The 16,508-nt window shown below is 45.4% G+C and overlaps 1 protein-coding gene across 5 annotated transcripts in view; it reads left to right on the top strand.

Moving 5' to 3' along the window:
* Nucleotides 1-15,376: 15,376 nt before the first annotated feature.
* Nucleotides 15,377-16,508, top strand: part of WWOX (WW domain containing oxidoreductase) — an 886,744-nt gene continuing 885,612 nt past the window's right edge. For all 5 annotated transcript variants that reach the window (XM_061138077.1, XM_061138078.1, XM_061138080.1 and 2 more), the window contains exon 1: nt 15,377-15,578. In XM_061138077.1, the coding sequence (XP_060994060.1) occupies nt 15,472-15,578 (107 nt within the window). In that variant the 5' untranslated portion in view covers nt 15,377-15,471. The remainder of the gene's footprint in view (nt 15,579-16,508) is intronic.

The raw sequence follows: 16,508 nt of genomic DNA on the forward strand, positions 1-16,508 counted from the left end.
CTGATTTTCAAAATCTCCAAAAGGAGTTCAGGGTAGAGAGCAGAAATGAGGTACTCTGTGCTCCAGGGAAAAATTGGCAGGACAGGTTCTTATAGTTAGATATTTTCAGGAGCTGATTTTATGAGCCCAACTCTTGTATCTCCTCATATTTAGAAAAGCACTAAAGTCCTTCATGGTGATGACTGGTCCTCATGACTAGCAGAAATATTCTGCAAAAAATATGAGCTTGATTGCACATAGCTCCGCTTCACCAAAATCACATGTATACTGACCTCCCTGTATACTGTACCACCCCACTTCCTGCCTCTTCAGAGCAGTTTCTCAGCGCTATCTGAAGTCCTCATCTTGCCCCAAATAAAGCTTAACTCACAACTCTCAAATTGTGCACTTTTTAAAGTCAACATCAGAAAGTGTTATCAGCATGGCAAGGCAAATATTTCTTTACCAAACATCTGTTCTTCTTATCTTCTTGTGAACCATCTTCCACCCCTTTCTCCTTAGCTAGGTGTGTAAGCCTCAGCTACCTGATTGCCAGAGAACCTCATGTTTTTGTGGGGCTTCCTGATGTACGACATTTATTTTTCTTCTGTTAATCTGTCTTATGTCATTTTAATTATCAGATCAGTCAAAGAACTTAGAAGGGAAGAAAAGAAGTTTTCCACTCCTGTATGACCACAGAGTTACTTAAAAAAAAAAAAAAATCCTCTCAAGTATGTTGTCAGGTTTCAGCTGAGACAGCAGTTAATACGCCTGGCAGTACTGAACGACTGTTTGGATACAACAGACGTCCCCAAAGAGAGGGCAAAAGCTACTGCCCTCTGCAGATCCAGAGTCACTCCCAAGACAGCCAAAAGGAAGAAAGACTTAGATGATTCTACCGAGAGGTAGCAACAGTCAGTAGGACCCCAGCCACAAATAGAGCTGCAATGCAGACCATATTTTGGCCATATTTTGGGGGTCCCAACCTGATGGTTGTCAAGCCAAGTTCTCAGGACACAAAATGAGACAAGAAGGCAGTAGCTCTCCTGGGAAAGAAAGGAGGATAACCAATGTTTGTCCTGCCAATCTGAGTTTGGATCAACCAGACACCACGGACTGCCATCTGCGAGAGCCGACTTTGGTAACAATTCTTACCCTTTGTCGGCTTCTGCTAGCTTTCCCAGGATGCTGTCTGTGGGTCCTGGAATGAGTAGGGTGTCCCAGAGGGTTCCATGCTGGTCTCCAGATACTGTAGAGGAGGTAAAGTTATTATTCCTCTGCCTGTTATAAAGAGTGCCTGGCTGAGAACCCCTTCTTTAGCACCTCACAGATGGATAGGCTTATCTAAGATGGTTAAGTAGCCCCACTGAGGGCACTGCAATTCTTGATTCTCTTTAGTAACTTAACCTGTTAGCTCAGCCTGGAAGATTTTATTCACCAGCAACATCACACTGACTCCATTCCAGTTTAAGTCAGACCCAGTCTGATTCCAGATCCGATCCAGTTTCTGGACCTGATTAGCCTCCAGCAGGCTTCTGGACCCAGGCCAGAAAAACACATGCTTAAAAGGTCTGGAAGCTCATGAGGTGAAAGCTGGGGACCCAGGACTGGGAGGACTGGCCCAGCACCTCCAGGGACAGTGAGAGAACAGGCGCTCCGGGGACTCAGCTCCAGCGTGCTGGGGCTCCTGGCAGCTGTCTGGGGTTTCCTTCAGTTCCCTTCCTCATACCAATTTTAGTTAATATGCACTAAATTGGGATAGTAAAAAAAAATTAAAAGCTGATGAACAGGACCTCAGCCAGATGATCAAGGTCAGCCTCAATGCTGATAAGTCATGGGGATGTCAGACACCCTTGACTTGATGTGGTAAGAGTGGCGCTGTGTCTCTGTGGTCTTTTTCCCAAACGCCCGTAACCCCAGATGAATCATGAGAAAAATGGCAGAGAAATCCCAGCTGAGGGACATCCTGCAAAATACCTGACCAGCACTCCTGAAAACCATCAAGGTCATTAAAACAAAAAAGTCACAATCTAAAGGCCCTAAGGAGACATGTCCTTGGTGGAATCACAGGCGAGAGAAAGGACATTGGGGAACACTGAGGAAATATGAATAAACTCTGGACTTTCAGTGATAATATCATATCCATGTTGATTTATTAATCATAAAATGTACCATATTAATTTAAGATGTTAATAGGGGAAATGTTAATACAAAATATTAATTGGGTGTCAGGGTATGCAACTTTTTTGTAATTTTTCTGTAAATCTAAAACAATTCTATAATTAAAAGTTTACTTATAAATATCTAGAGTGGGCTGCCTTTTTGGAAGACGTCAGTGGCTTTCTAAAGCAGGGGCCCTCAAACTTTAAAGTTCAGATAAATCACTTGGCATCCTGCTAAAATTCAGATTCTTATTGGGATGGGGTCTGAGAAGTTGTATTTCTAATTATCTCCCCCAACCACACTGAATGGGCTTCCCTGGTGGCTCAGATGGTAAAGAATCTGCCTGCAGACTCAAGAGGCCCAGGTTCGATCCCTGGGACCATACTGAATGAAGGCAATCAGCACCCTTCATAAAAGAAACACATTGTCAGAGGAATCATTTCCAACAAGATTCCTTCCCCTCATCTTTTATTAGTAGAAGTTACGAGGGAGTTGGCTGGTTTTCTGGAGTGGTCTTAGGATGTGTCCTTTTCTCTTTGTGAAATAAAATTTGCATTTTATGACAAAGTAAGAAAAATTTAAACAATTTAAAAATTCTCTTTTGGTTTCATCTCTCCTCCAACTATGCATATATCCACACCATGCTTTGGGCAAAACCTCCCCCATTACCAGGAACATCTGCTGCTCAACCATAAACAGCAACATTCTCCTAGCATCAACAAGACAGCTCATTTTGGGAGTTCCAGGTAATTAAGACTCTGCACTTTCACTGCTGAGAGCCTGGGTTCAATCCCTGGTAGGGGAACTAAGATAGATCCTGCAAGCTGCATGGCTCAGCGCCCCCATCTCCAAAATAAAATTTAATGTACAGCCTTCTGTTAAGAAAAAAAAAAAAAAAAAAACAGAAACAAAACTTTTGTAAACTGTGTTTGGACTTCTAATGGGTGAAAGAGTTCTCAGAGATTTCTGAGATACTCTTCTCAGGTTATTATAATCCTCAAATGGTTTGAATAAAATATACCAATTCTTTCCTAGATTGACTGGTTAATTTTGTGCCAACACCCTTTTGCTGCTGCCAGATAACTTTGTACTGCTCAGAATTTAGCTGTAGCTGGTACATCTTTTTAAGTTTGGGCAGTTTTAAAACTTCAGAAGTCAGGAATTCCCTGGCAGACCAATGGTTAGAACTCAGTGCTCTCAATATCAGGGCCCCAGGTTCAATCCCTGATCAGGGAACTAAGATCCTGCATGCTGTGCAAATGGCCAAAAAAAAAAAAAAAAAAAAAAGGTAACAGCTGTTGATGGGGGAGGGAGAAAAATTCAAATTTGCCCAATAACAACCAACTAAAGAACAAGTCCAAAGAGCAAAGAAAATACCACGTCTCTTTTAGTCCCCTAAGCTCTCCCTGTCCTCATTTAACCTGCTGTAAACTAATACTTACCTTTTGCGGCAGAACTTCCTCAGAGCTGTTTGTAAACAGGGAGTTCATAATTTCACACTATTCTAGTCATCCCCTCTTACCCTCAATTTCGATTTCCAAGGTTCCAGCTACCCACAGTCAAACTTAGCCAGAAAACATTACATGGAAAATTCCAGAAGTAAGCAATTCCCGAGTGTTAAATTGGGTGTCATTCTGAGGAGCGTGATGAAAACTGCCTCTGCCTCCCTCCGTCCTGGGTGGTGACTCACCCTTTGTTCAGCGTAGGTGAAACAGGAGAGGAATGGCAGAGCCTGGAGACCAAACACCGGCTCGAACCAGGCTTGGCCTGAGCTGGCGGAAGATCCGGCTTCCAGGAGCCTGAGCCTTATTATGCGCACGTGGTGATACATTAGCATGAGCTGGAGGACACGCCCGCCAACGCCAGGGCGGGTCAGAGACCAAGCGTAAAAGGCCGCAAGGTCGGCAGGGCCCGACTCCTGAAAATCCCCACCCCTTCTCTAAGACAGTTGGAATAATCCTCCCACTCATTAGCCTAGGTTACCAAGCCCATTAAATTACCCAGCCCATGAAACCGAACCGCCCCATTATTTCCGGGCCTCTTGCCTTCCAAGATGTCCAACACTCTGTCTGTTGGAGGATGTGTCTCCCAGGGCCGCGCTCGCCTTTTGCGATGGACCACATCCTCTCTATGGAGTATCTCTCTAAATAAATCCACTTCTTGTCTTTCACTTTGTCTCTCATTGAATTCTTTCTGTGGTTAGAAATAAAGAATATAAGCTTCCCTTAGTCTTGAAACCAGATGTGTAATTTCAATTAAAACACAGTGGGTTCGGTACTTCCCTGGTGGTCCAGTGGTTAAGAATCCACCTTCCAAGGCAGGGGAGGCAGGTTTGATTTCTGGTTGGGGAATTAAAATGGTACATGCTGCGGGGGATACAGAGCCCGTGAGCCCTACAGTTCAGGCCCTGCAGCAAGACATGCCTGAGCATCTCAATGAAGACTCAGCACAGCCAAAACAAAGTGGGTTAAGTCTCAATCAGGGTTTTGTCTGGGTTTGAGTCCCAGCCTGTGGGTTCAAGTCCCGATCTAAGTTGTGCCATTTCATATCCATGCTGTACACGTTACCCACCCACTAGTATAGAAAAAAAGTGTGTGCAGTAGTGGGTCCTTTGTATCTGTGGAGCCTGCATCCTTGGATTCAGCCAACTTCAGATCCAAAATACTCTGGAATTTCCAGAGAATTCCAAAGAAACAAAACTAGAATTTGCCACCCACCAGCAACTGTTTACCTAGTATTTACATTGTATTTGGGCTTCCCTGGTGGTTCAGATGGTAAAGAATCCGCCTGCAATGCAGGAGACCCAGGTTCAATCCCTGGGTCAGGAAGATTCCCCTGGAGCAGGGCATGGCAACCCACTCCAATATTCTTGCCTGGAGAATTCCACGGACAGAGGAGCCTGGCGGGGCTACAGTCCATGGGGTCACAAAGAGTTGGACACACCTGAGTGATTAACACTTTTTGCTACATGGTATTTGCTAATATTTACATAGTATTAACATCGTATTAGGTGTTAGAAGTAACCTAGAGGTGATGTAAAGTATACAGGGTCATATCATGTGAAAGCAACTACTACATCATTTTATATGAAGGACTTGAGCATTGGTGGATTTGGGGATTAGGGGGTGGGAGTCCTTGGCCAATTCCTCATGAATACTAAGAAAGACTGTATAGGACTTGGTACTATATGCAGTTTCAGACCTCCACTGGAGATCTTGGAATGCATTCCCCTCAGATAAGGGGTGGGAGGGCTAGTATATTTCCTTGGCAGTATTCAAAAGTCAGGTGTCCTCCCTCAGATTTCAGAAATAACCTGAAGTTATCCCTTCTGTAGTACATCCCAATAAAGTACTCACTCCGACCCCCCCCTTTCTATTTAGACTAGTATAGAACAATTGCCTTTAAATTGCCTCTCAGTACCCTAGGCCTGAGGGCAGGGAGCTCACCTTTTCCCAGAGTTCAATTAAGTTCCTCTTAGGGGAAGAGCCCTTTTTTAACCTCTCAGACCCACCTGGGAGATTCTGATCCCTTCCAAGTGGAGCAGGAGTCCTGAAGTCTGTACACCCTCCCCCTGCATTGTGATCCTTATGCTCTAGCAATTTGGGAGCCATTTAGTTTCTTTAAGGGTTCCCCTGTGGCTCAGCTGGTAAAGAATCCGCCTGCAATGCGGGAGACCTGGGTTCGATCCCTGGGTTGGGTCGATCCCCTGGAGAAGGGAAAGGCTACCCACTCCAGTATCCTGGCCTGGAGAATTCCATGGACTGTACCGTCCATGGGGTCGCAAAGAATTGGATACGACTTAGCGACTGTCATGTAGTTTCTTTAAAGGATCAGAGTGACTCCTGAAAAAGAGTAACAGCAACAGCTCAGTGTAGCCTCTTGGTAAATATGCTGGTGTAATCTACGCATCACAAATCACACACAGTGCTCTGGATGATCCCTACCTGCTTTCCATCTCAGGCTCCCAGGGCTGCCTTTGGTCAGTAGGTGGAGTTCCAGGGAAGTCTGCAGCCAGAGATGGGATCCCAGCTCCGATAACTACCATCCTTGTGACTCAGGTATCTGCTTCCTAGCCTCTCTGTGCCTCTTGTCTTCTGCAAAAGGGCCCTAAACTGTCCTGCTGTAGAAATGAGCTGAGCCAACCCCAGTGAGAATGAGCAGAGTAACTGACTCAGGGCTTGCTAGTCAGTGGAATCAACCACCACCACTTGTGTTAACTTTCTAGTAAGAAGAGAATCAGGTGTGCTCTGATTGCAGAGTATTGGCTGGGAAAGTGGAGGGAGTGTGGGTAACTAGAATTGGGGCATACTTTGCTGTGGGTTTGGGGCTCGTATTTGCCTTCTTCCGTTTGGTCCTGAGTTGGAAGTAGAAAGAAAATACAGGGCACTTGGCTGTCATTCATCAAATCCTGGCCAGTCTGGGCCAATTGTTGCAGACATTGTGGTTTGGCTTCTCGGACTGGCAGCTGCAGAGCTTGTGGGTCAGAGTTCTGCTGTCTTAGATGGTCCAGCCATTGTCTGTCTGTGTATTCAACATCTCACTACCTATTTCATGACTGTTCTTGCCAGAATTAAATGAGCTAAAGTCGTTGCTTATAAAGGGCGAGACAGAGCTGGCCATGTGGCAAATACCCAAAAATGTTAGCTGTTGCTTTCCCTGTTTAAAAAAATTTTTTCTAGGCTTTTAAAATATTTATTTTTGGCTGAGCTGATTCTTCATTGCTGTGCAAGGGTTTTCTCTAGTTGCAGAGGTTCCCAGGACGGCCAGGGAAGTCTCCTGAACAATCATTCCTGATCCATACTAAGCACTCCAAATTGTTTACCTTACTCCACCACTTCTCAACTCCCTCACTGTAACTGTCACTGATATTAGTACCTGTGTCAAAATTTAGGTTTGATAATACGTGTGAAAGACTTGGCCAGTGCAGCAGTACCTATTAAATGTTTGATAGCTATTAGCGGTCATTATTAAAACCTCATCTCTGCAGCCCTGGGTGGAAATATATATATAGTTGTCCCTCTTATTCATGGAGGATACATTCCAAGGCCCCCAACAGATGCCTGAAATCAGGGATAGTACTGGCCCATGTATATACACACTTTTTTTTCCTGTATATACATCCCTCTGATAAAACTTAACTTACATTTGACACCGTCAGAGATTAACAACAATCACTAATAATAAAATAGACAAATTATAACAATATACTGTGATAAAAGTTATGAGAATGCAGTCTGTCTCTAAAAATACCTTATTGTACAAATGCAATGCCTTCTCCATTTTAACTAAGCATTTAACACACACTGTGGCCGTGACTTTTGCCGCCTGAGGGGCGACAGCAAAACTGTTACAAATTTCTTTCTTCTTCATAATTTCATGGATAGAAGATTTGTTCTTACCGTGGATCTTAGTAACCTCAGCATAGGATTGTTTTCTTCCCTCACCAGGTGGAGAACTTCCGCCTTTTCTCTTAAAGGAAACACTTTACGGCTTCTCCTTATCATATTCAAATAGCCAGCATCACTCCTCGTGCACTTTGGGGCCATTTTTTAAGTAAAATGAGGATTATCTGAACAGGAGCACTGGGATATCCGGGGCAGTCGATCCGGATATGCTGGACAAATGGGATTCTCGTCCCGAGTGGGACGACGCAGGATATCACGAGATTTCGCCTCGCTATTCGGAACGGTGCAGCAGTTTAAAATTCCCGCGTTGTTTCTTTCTGGAATTTTCCATTTAATATTTTCAGAAGACACAACTGACTGCAGGTAAGCGCAGCTGGAAAACAGAACCATGGTCTAGGCGAGAGTTAGTGTGTTAGCAGTTGAATCCAAAAGTCGAACGATAGAAGGAAGTGCTGCGGAGCTGGGATCCCCAGCGCCCCACGGCTGACTGGTTCTTGAGGTGGTCAGCGGGCCAGCCCGCCTGGCGTCATCTACCGCTCCCCCACGGCTCCCCACGGCTCCTGAGCTCACCTCACCACCGGAACCACCTCCACCATCCCCAGCGCCCACTCTCCCCTCCTGTCTGTGGTAAAATTGTCTTCCACGAAACCGGTATTTGGTGCCAAAAAGGTTAGGGACCATCGCTGTAGAGCAGTGTTGTTGTTGTTTTCTTTTACGGTTTTTTTATTTGGTCAGGCAGCATGTGGGATCTTAGTTCCCCAACCAGGGATCGAACCCGTGTCCCCCTGCTGTGCAAACACGGCGTCCTGACCACCGGACTGCCAGGGAAGTCCCGGTTGAACATCTAATTACTTAATTTGAGGCTGCGCTGGGTCATCGTTAATGCCCATGGGCTTATCCTTTAGTTTCGACGACTGGGAGCCACATTTTGTTGTGGTGTACAGGCTTCTCACCGCGGTGTTGGCTCCTGTTTCAGGGTAGGGTCACTGGCTCAGTAGTTGTGGCTCAGTTGCCCCCGGGGCAGGTGGGATCTTCCTGGACCAGGGATTAAACCAGTTTCCCCTGCGTTGCCAGGCGGATTCTTAACCATCAGGTAAGACCAGAACATTCTAAAAAAAAGAGAGACTTGGAGATTCAAAGAGGAATAATAAATGATCCTCATACTCTGAGCTGAAGAGCTGGAGGGCCAAGTTAAGATTCTTTCCCAAGCACCCAGTGGAAACAGGAGGTGAAATGAAAGTTCAAGTTATTGCTTGTTCCATCAAACTCTATCAGCAGAATCCATGGCATCCTCACGGCCCCCATCACCTTCTCCTTCACACACATGCACACAAACTCACAGAGCAATAAGGAACAGACCTAACCTAGCATGCCTCTCTCTCTCTCTGAATTTTATCATAAGAATTGGATTGTAGTTTCAAGAACCTAACCCAAGAGGAAATGAGATGGCAGAGAAACAACTTTTTTTTTTGGCTTACAACACGTTTTCTTTCTGCTAGGTCAACAAAACATGCTTTGTTGCCTAGAGGAGCTAAATCAGGCTGTTTAAATCCCCTGTCACTACAAATATTCTCTTGATTTATGAAAAAATGTTCAATAAATGTGTGATTTAGATTAGCACACCTACAAAATACATACAGGGCATAGGATTTGTTTTTCAATCGGCATTTTAGTGGGACCTTTAGATAAAGCATTTCAAATAATAGCAATTGTAACAATGATGATGAGAGAGACACAGTGATTACTGTTGTTTATTGAGTGTCGGCCCTGTACTAGGCACTAGACTAGAAACTTTCCATTCACTATGCTGTTCAATTGTCTGAAAAAAACGCGGGCATACTTCTGAATAAAGATGGTAGACTGGACACATATTTATAGCCACTTTCTCCCAAAAGCTCAAAATATCAAAAAGCAGTACTTTTTATTTCGTTTGGTAAATAAATACTTAAGAACAAGGAGAACAGGAGAAAAGTTTATAGAAAGGACATTTTGGAAGCTGGAAAGTAAAAAGATATAAAGAAAAAGAAAGTAAAAAGTAAAAAGGGCATAACCTTTGGGATTAGGTTCAACTCAAGTGGCAGAACAGCCAACTCAACAATGGTTTAAACACATGAGGTCTATTTCTTGCACGTAAGTATGGGATTTGGGGAGTAAAGAGTAAATATGAGAATTCCATAAAGTTGCCAGGGACCTAGCAACTTTGTAGCCCCAACCCCAATCTTTGGGTGTGACTCTCATCTCATAGTCCAGTGTGGCTGCTTGAGCGCTGTGCATTACATCATTTTTTCCAGATGGCAGTAAGGAGGAAAGTTGGGTGGGAGAGGTATGCACATCACTTTGAAGACACTTCTTTCAGGTTTTTATCACATGTCTTTCACCTGCAATAGCAATCTCTATTAGAGACAGACGTTATCTAGGTTTAGTAAGCTATTTTAATATCTATTTTAATATCTATCTCAAGCCTAATGAACTGACAGTGACTGAACCACCATCGCCGCCAAAATGAACTGACATTTATTAAACAAATACTGTACCTGAGTACAACTTTGGAGTATGAAACACACTATTCTAAGGACTTTTTAGGAGTGAGGACTTCAGAATGAGGCTATGGGGGGCAGAGCCATAGCCACGCGATTTAATTCCTTAGTCTTGGGCACTGTTTTATGCTCCTTAGTCAGCATAATAGAGGAGAAAGACCCTTCTCTAATCAGTGGCTCCCAACTGTAAATTTCCTGTCATTCCTTCACCCTCTGAGGGGGTTACTAGGAGTATAGCACTTTGGTCAAGGGCAGTAAGGACTCTGTTTGAAACAGTCTTTTACAATTGCCAAGTTCATAACCACGATCTCTTTTGGACCCTGTGATGTATACAGTGCCATGGCGAAGAGTCATAGAAAACTAGGATCTATGGCAACACCACTGCTTCTCTGATTTGGAAGCAGGTTTTACCTCCCTAAGCCTCAATTTCCTCATCTGTAAGGTGGTTAATAATTGCACCTACCGTACAGTGTGACTGGTAGAGTTATATATAATTTCTGGTAAGTGCTTAGCACAGTGCTTTAACATAGTAAATGCTCAGTGAATGTTAGCTCTTATTATACAGTGGGGACTGTCGGCCCCATTAGATGAAGGTCAGACCTAAAATCAGAGTTGTGCTTCATGGTTGGATTTTAAAGTTCTCATGGTCCAGTTTTAATTACCAGTAACAATGATAGTAGCAAACATTTAATGCTATAACATTTACTAATAAGAGCTAGCTTTGTGCTTGGCACTATGCTTAGTGTTTTGAAGTCATCACTTCTGTTTTTTTTTCTTTTTCTTTATGCCTCTCCCCCCATTCTGCCCCTGGTGTGTATGTGTATATATAGCCCACAAGGCTCCTCTGTCCATGGAATTCTCTAGGCAAGAATACTGGACTGGGTAGTTGTTCCCTTCTCCAGGGGATCTTTCCAACCCAGGGATTGAACCCGGGTCTCCTGTATTGCAGGCAGACTGTTTACCATCTGAGCCACCAGGGAAGTATATATATGTATACACACACACAATAATTTTATTTTTTGTTTTTATTTTCCCCTGGCATATTTACATGCACAGTCTGGCAGGATATGGGGTGAATCTTGGGCTCCAGGATACGAAGTCTTTGGAAGAATTATTTGCAAGTTCATGACAGCTGCGAATCAGAGCCACGTCTGAGAAGTTCTGGCTGTAAAAATACAACACTCTAAACAGGTGGTGGAAGATTTTAAACAGAATGAACTTCTCATGGCAACATGACTGCCCCCAGGAGGGGGGGCCCATCTCCCTGCAGGACAGAAAGGAGCCAGGAAAGAAGTTAGGCTGAAATAGAATTTTGTGAATGTTGGCAAGTTAGCAAGTACAGCCACACTGACACTTGGGGCCTATACACATAAATTAAATGAGTGATGTTTCCAAATGTAAGGGTCTAATTTCTGGAAGTCACTGCAATGGTTGTGATGAGGTCTCCAGGAGAGAGTGCCTACCTGTGGCCCAGGAGATTTTTCTTAGTCCATTCGTACTTATTCCGGAGAACTTCCAAAACAAAACAAAACCACTCTCTCCTAAAGTTACAGGCACTCAAGTTCCCTCTGATTAAAACAAATACGGCAGAAGATTAAGTGTGACTACACCTATGTGTGTGTGTCAGGGGTGGGGTAGTATGCATATTCTTTGTGCTCATCTCTCAACACTCCTGGATGTCTGAAAAATGTCATTATAAAACATGTTGGAAAAAAGGAAAATAACAGATTACCACAAAAATAAAAGAACAGAAGTAATCTCATAGAAAGAAAAACCTAGTACTTTAACTGGAACATATTTACCTTTACAAAAAATTCACTTCTTTTATACACTTTTCTCACTTTCCCATGGAGGATCTAAACCCCCTGGGCATCCACTTGAGAACCAGCACTGGGGATCCCTGTTCTGGAAAGGCAGCTCATGGGGTGGTGGGTTGAGAGGATGAGTTTGGGATAAGTGACCTTGTTTGTGTTCTATTCCAGACCTTTCTGGCTTTTGCTCACCCAGTGACCGTGGACATGCTACTTCAATTCTTTGTGCCCCATTTGCCTCCTCTGTAGAAACTGGGCTGATAATCATGGAATCAGGTAAGTGACTTGGCCACTGTCACACACAGCTTGCAAGTGACAGTAACTGAGTTTGGTTCCCAAGATAAATGATAGGAAAGCCTGTCACCAAAACTCTCCCCCATCTCCGCATACCTCTAGGTCTTGGTTGGAACTGCTCTCAGAACCCTCATCATTCTTTGTCTGTTGGTTTTATTCTAACTGACTGATTTCTGGATGCAAGAGGTATTTCATTTTTCTTGACTTTTCTAAGAGATCTAATACACTTTTTTGTTACCTGTGTGTTTGAATGAATAATCAAAATACAAAAACACTTTCTAACTAAGTCCGCATTAACCAGGAGAGTTTTCCCTGAGAATCCTGTTCAATATTCTTGCTTATTAACTGTAGCAGGTTTGCAGAATTGTTGGGGCATTTGTGTGTCTGAAGGGAAAAGAAATGACCAACATCCTAGTAATAACAATGAACTAAGGAAATGTGGCTCTCAGGAACGTTACAATGAAACTTGTGCCCACTGTATGAGTAATGCCAAATTGCTTTCGGCAGAAAACTTACAGTCTTCTGTTTGTAAATTGTCAGTTATCGCAGAAGTCAGAAAGAAAACTTCAAATGTAGAAATCCTTGTCTCAAATTGGGTTTTAGCCCTAAAACTGTGGGTAATAGCACCATCTGTTGTGTAGTTGTATAACCACACAATGAATTTTTTTTTTTAATCAATGTAATAATCAATTGATTTAGCTGGCTTTACAATAAGAAACCATTCTTTAGGCTTTTGTTAAGCACATGTTGAGGATCTTGGCTCATTTCCAAGCTTAAGACTCTGCAAACCCATAATAATCTTTCAAGCTAAACGGGGTTCACTCTCTGACAGATCCCAAGTCAAGATCACATCCAAGCTGAAGTCCAAGGGGAGCAGAAACTATGAATAAAGGAAGCTAGTAAGGAAACAGGAAAAAAAAAAAAAAAGGAAGCTTGCCCGTGAACACAAAGCAGGAGCAAGAGACCGTGAAACCCATGAGAGAAAAAATCAGGCTTGTCCTTGGTCTCCTGCAGGTCATGACAGTATTCTAATTTAGCTCATTTACATCCTGATCATAAACTTTTGAGTGAGTCTCTGCTGCTTGCAATCTAATAAGCGTAACTAAAACAACATTAGTTTCAGTGAAGTCCAAAGACTTAAATAGTACAAAGACTTTAGTCCAAATGCTAAATCTCACTTGCTTAATTGCACAGTTCCCCAAAGTCCTGAATGTCTTTCTTCATTGACCTCTGGTCAAGGCCAACAGAGGCAGGAAGAGAGGAATAAAATGAGGTCATCATAACTATTTGGGACCATGATGGGTAGTCTGGGCCACCCAGCCAGACTTGTCAGCTCCTGTCTTTCACCTAAGGATGGTCCAGGAATTAGAGAGGCAAATGGCCTCAGATGATGCTAGAGAACTCAGCAATCAGAACTGGTAGGATCTAGATACCACCTCGTGAATCTCTGGCCAGAAATGGGCTCTTAAATGCCTTCAGTAAATCTCATCAAATCATCAAATCAGCATTTGATTCACAGGCTAGTAACTTCCAGATTTACTGTCAGTGCAGATTAGCCATTCTTAACTCCAGGAACAACGGGCAATGCCCGGAGACATTTTTGGTTGTTGCAGCTGCAGGAAAGGAGATGCTACTGGATCTAGCTGGTAGAGGACAGAGCTGCTGCTAAACATTCCACAGTGCACAGGAGAACCCTGCAACAAAGAATTATGGGATCCCCAAATGTCAGCAGTGTTGAGGTTGAGGAACCCTGGTGTCTGTGGCAGAGAAACCTAGAGGAAGTTTTAAAGTGGTAGGAAGAGCAGAGGTTCGACCGAGAAGTTGAGAATCCTGCCAAGGGGAGTACTACGCAGTTTGGAGAAGACACCATACTATATCACCATCTGTGGAAGATGCCAAGTCATGGGCAACAGGTGCCAGTAGAGGATCCGATGAGGGAAACCTGAGATAAGTCTAAGCAGCAGGTCCTTGAGAAGCTGAGCAGAGGCTATAGATGATGATTGGAGAAACTGAGGCTAAGGAGATTGATTCTATTCATCCCCTTCCTCACCACTAAGGGATTTGGGAATCTAATTTCCTATTCACATCAAAGGCATAAGTTGGCTTGGGTGACAGGGGCAAGGGGTTAAACGGGGATGAGCAGAAGCTGTCAGATTAATAGTAGCTCACATAAATGTACAGGGATTTGGAAAGAGTGATGTGGTGATGGATCTGAGATGGGGTAGTGGGTCTGTGAAAACTAAAACGTGCTTACTTTAGGTTAGCTTTCAGTTGGGTAACTTCCCAGGAAAGCAAGTCTCTCTCCTAAAGAGCAGGCAGAGCAGGAATCCCAAAGCAATATCAGTTCCAAGACTTGAAGATAAAAGTCCTGATAAAAGGATTTGAAGATAAAAAATAAAACTCTCTTCTTCCCATTTTCCTCACTTTAAAACAAGTGGAGTCTTGTTTTCTTCTGTAAACTAGGGCCAGAGAAATCACAGTCAGATTTCCCTGTAATGTTCAGCTTAGGAGCAAGTTTTAAGCAGGGAGTGTTCTGGAAAAGTCTATAAACGGCAGGCATTTGTAACCAACAGAACCATGCTGGAACTGGAAGAAACTTCTCCAGGACTGGGGCATCAACAGGTGCGTGGGAATTTGCTTTTTTATAGCGTGGTATAGCGTTGAGTTTACACGCATAACAAAATCTGTGACTCAGGCTGGGAAAGCTCTGGAAGGTGTCTGAGCAAGACCCTTCACTTCTGCCGTTAACACCGGACGGGCGGCATAGCCTTAGAAAGCCAGCATCACCTGCCTCCTCCCTTTCCCGCGCGGTGTGCTAGTCCGGCCAGGTCGCAGACTACATTTCCCAGGATGCCCAGTGGCGGGAGTGCCTGCGGGACAGGCCAGAACCACGCGGAAGTGATTACGGGTCGCCCAGCAACGGGGGCGGAGCCCTGGCTCGAGATTGGATGCTCACGCCCCCGGCCGGGGCGGGGCGGGGTTAGGAGCTCGACCCCGCCTCCGGAGCAACGGGGCGCTCGCCGGCTTTTACTTCCAGCCGAGCGGCCGTGCGCGCTGCTCCGCTCTTCCCCCTGCGTTCTCCTGAGGCCCCGCCCTCCTTTGCTCCGGCAGCTGCGAAAGTGCGGGCCCCGGATTCGGCGGCTTGGGCGGCCGAGAGGCCCCGGGCGGCGCGGTGCGCAGGCGCGAGCGTGCGGGGCGCGCGGCGCGCGGTTGAAGCCGGAGTGAGTTCCTGGGTGCGGAGACCCGGCGGCCGGCGGGCGAGCGACCGCTTCCCCCACAGCCATGGCAGCCCTGCGCTACGCGGGCCTGGATGACACCGACAGCGAGGACGAGCTGCCCCCGGGCTGGGAGCAGAGGACCACCAAGGACGGCTGGGTTTACTATGCCAAGTAAGGGGGCCGTCCGGGGCGCGCGGAGGACCCTGACCGCTCCGCGTCCCGGGACGGACGCTGCCTCCGGACCCCTGCCCGCGCGGGGAAGGCCTGCGCAGTGAGGGCTGCCGGCCTCCTGAGGACGGGCCCCATCCTGCTTTCTGGCCCTGCTGTCCAGCGTGGGGTCACCTGGCGGCGCCCAGACACGCCCTCTGCTGCCCAGGAGGCGGCAGTGCCCGGCGGTGCGGGGATGCATTCGCTTGCATCTCCTTTCCCCAACATCAGGAAAAATGAGCACGCTCTGCTCCTTCTCAGGAGTCTAGAAGGGCCACCTGGGAGTGTGTACTTGCAACAAACGTCCTAGTAGAGCTGTGTGTGTGTGTGTGTGTGTATGTATGTAAGCATGTATATGCCTGTATATAAAATGTAGCTAATACAGCTTTACTGTAGTTCTCGGGAAAGTTTTGAAAGCCCCAGGAGGCCCTCTCTCCCGCCTCTTACTGTGTGCCCTTGGGCCGTGGGAATAACTCTCACGGGTTACTTATCTGTTAAGGGGTTGGTTGGAGAGTTTTATTTGAGGCCTGAACAAACTCTACCGGGTCCCACTCTTGGCAGCTGACAGCACCGTCTCGGCCTGACACTAGAATCACTTGAGGACCGTCATAACTGTAGATTTGGGGTCTCAGCAGACACCCCACGTAGGGACTGTCTCTCTTTTTTAAGCTTCCAAGCTAAGGCAGGTTATGGCTTTGAGAAACACGGAAGTAAATCAGTGATTTTCTACTCTTGGGAAACTGACGGGGCTCTGCTCCCGGCTTCCACCAGCAGGTGATTCTTCTCTCTTCATTTGCTTGCTCCGCCTCCCGTCCCTACTGGTAGTTTGTGACATCTTTCCCAGGTGAATCTGATCTGCCCTAGGTTGTGAGCCACGCTGGCTGCCTTTGGTGG

Source organism: Dama dama, chromosome 4 (genome assembly GCF_033118175.1).
Source record: "Dama dama isolate Ldn47 chromosome 4, ASM3311817v1, whole genome shotgun sequence".
Classification (NCBI taxonomy): Eukaryota; Metazoa; Chordata; class Mammalia; order Artiodactyla; family Cervidae; genus Dama; species Dama dama.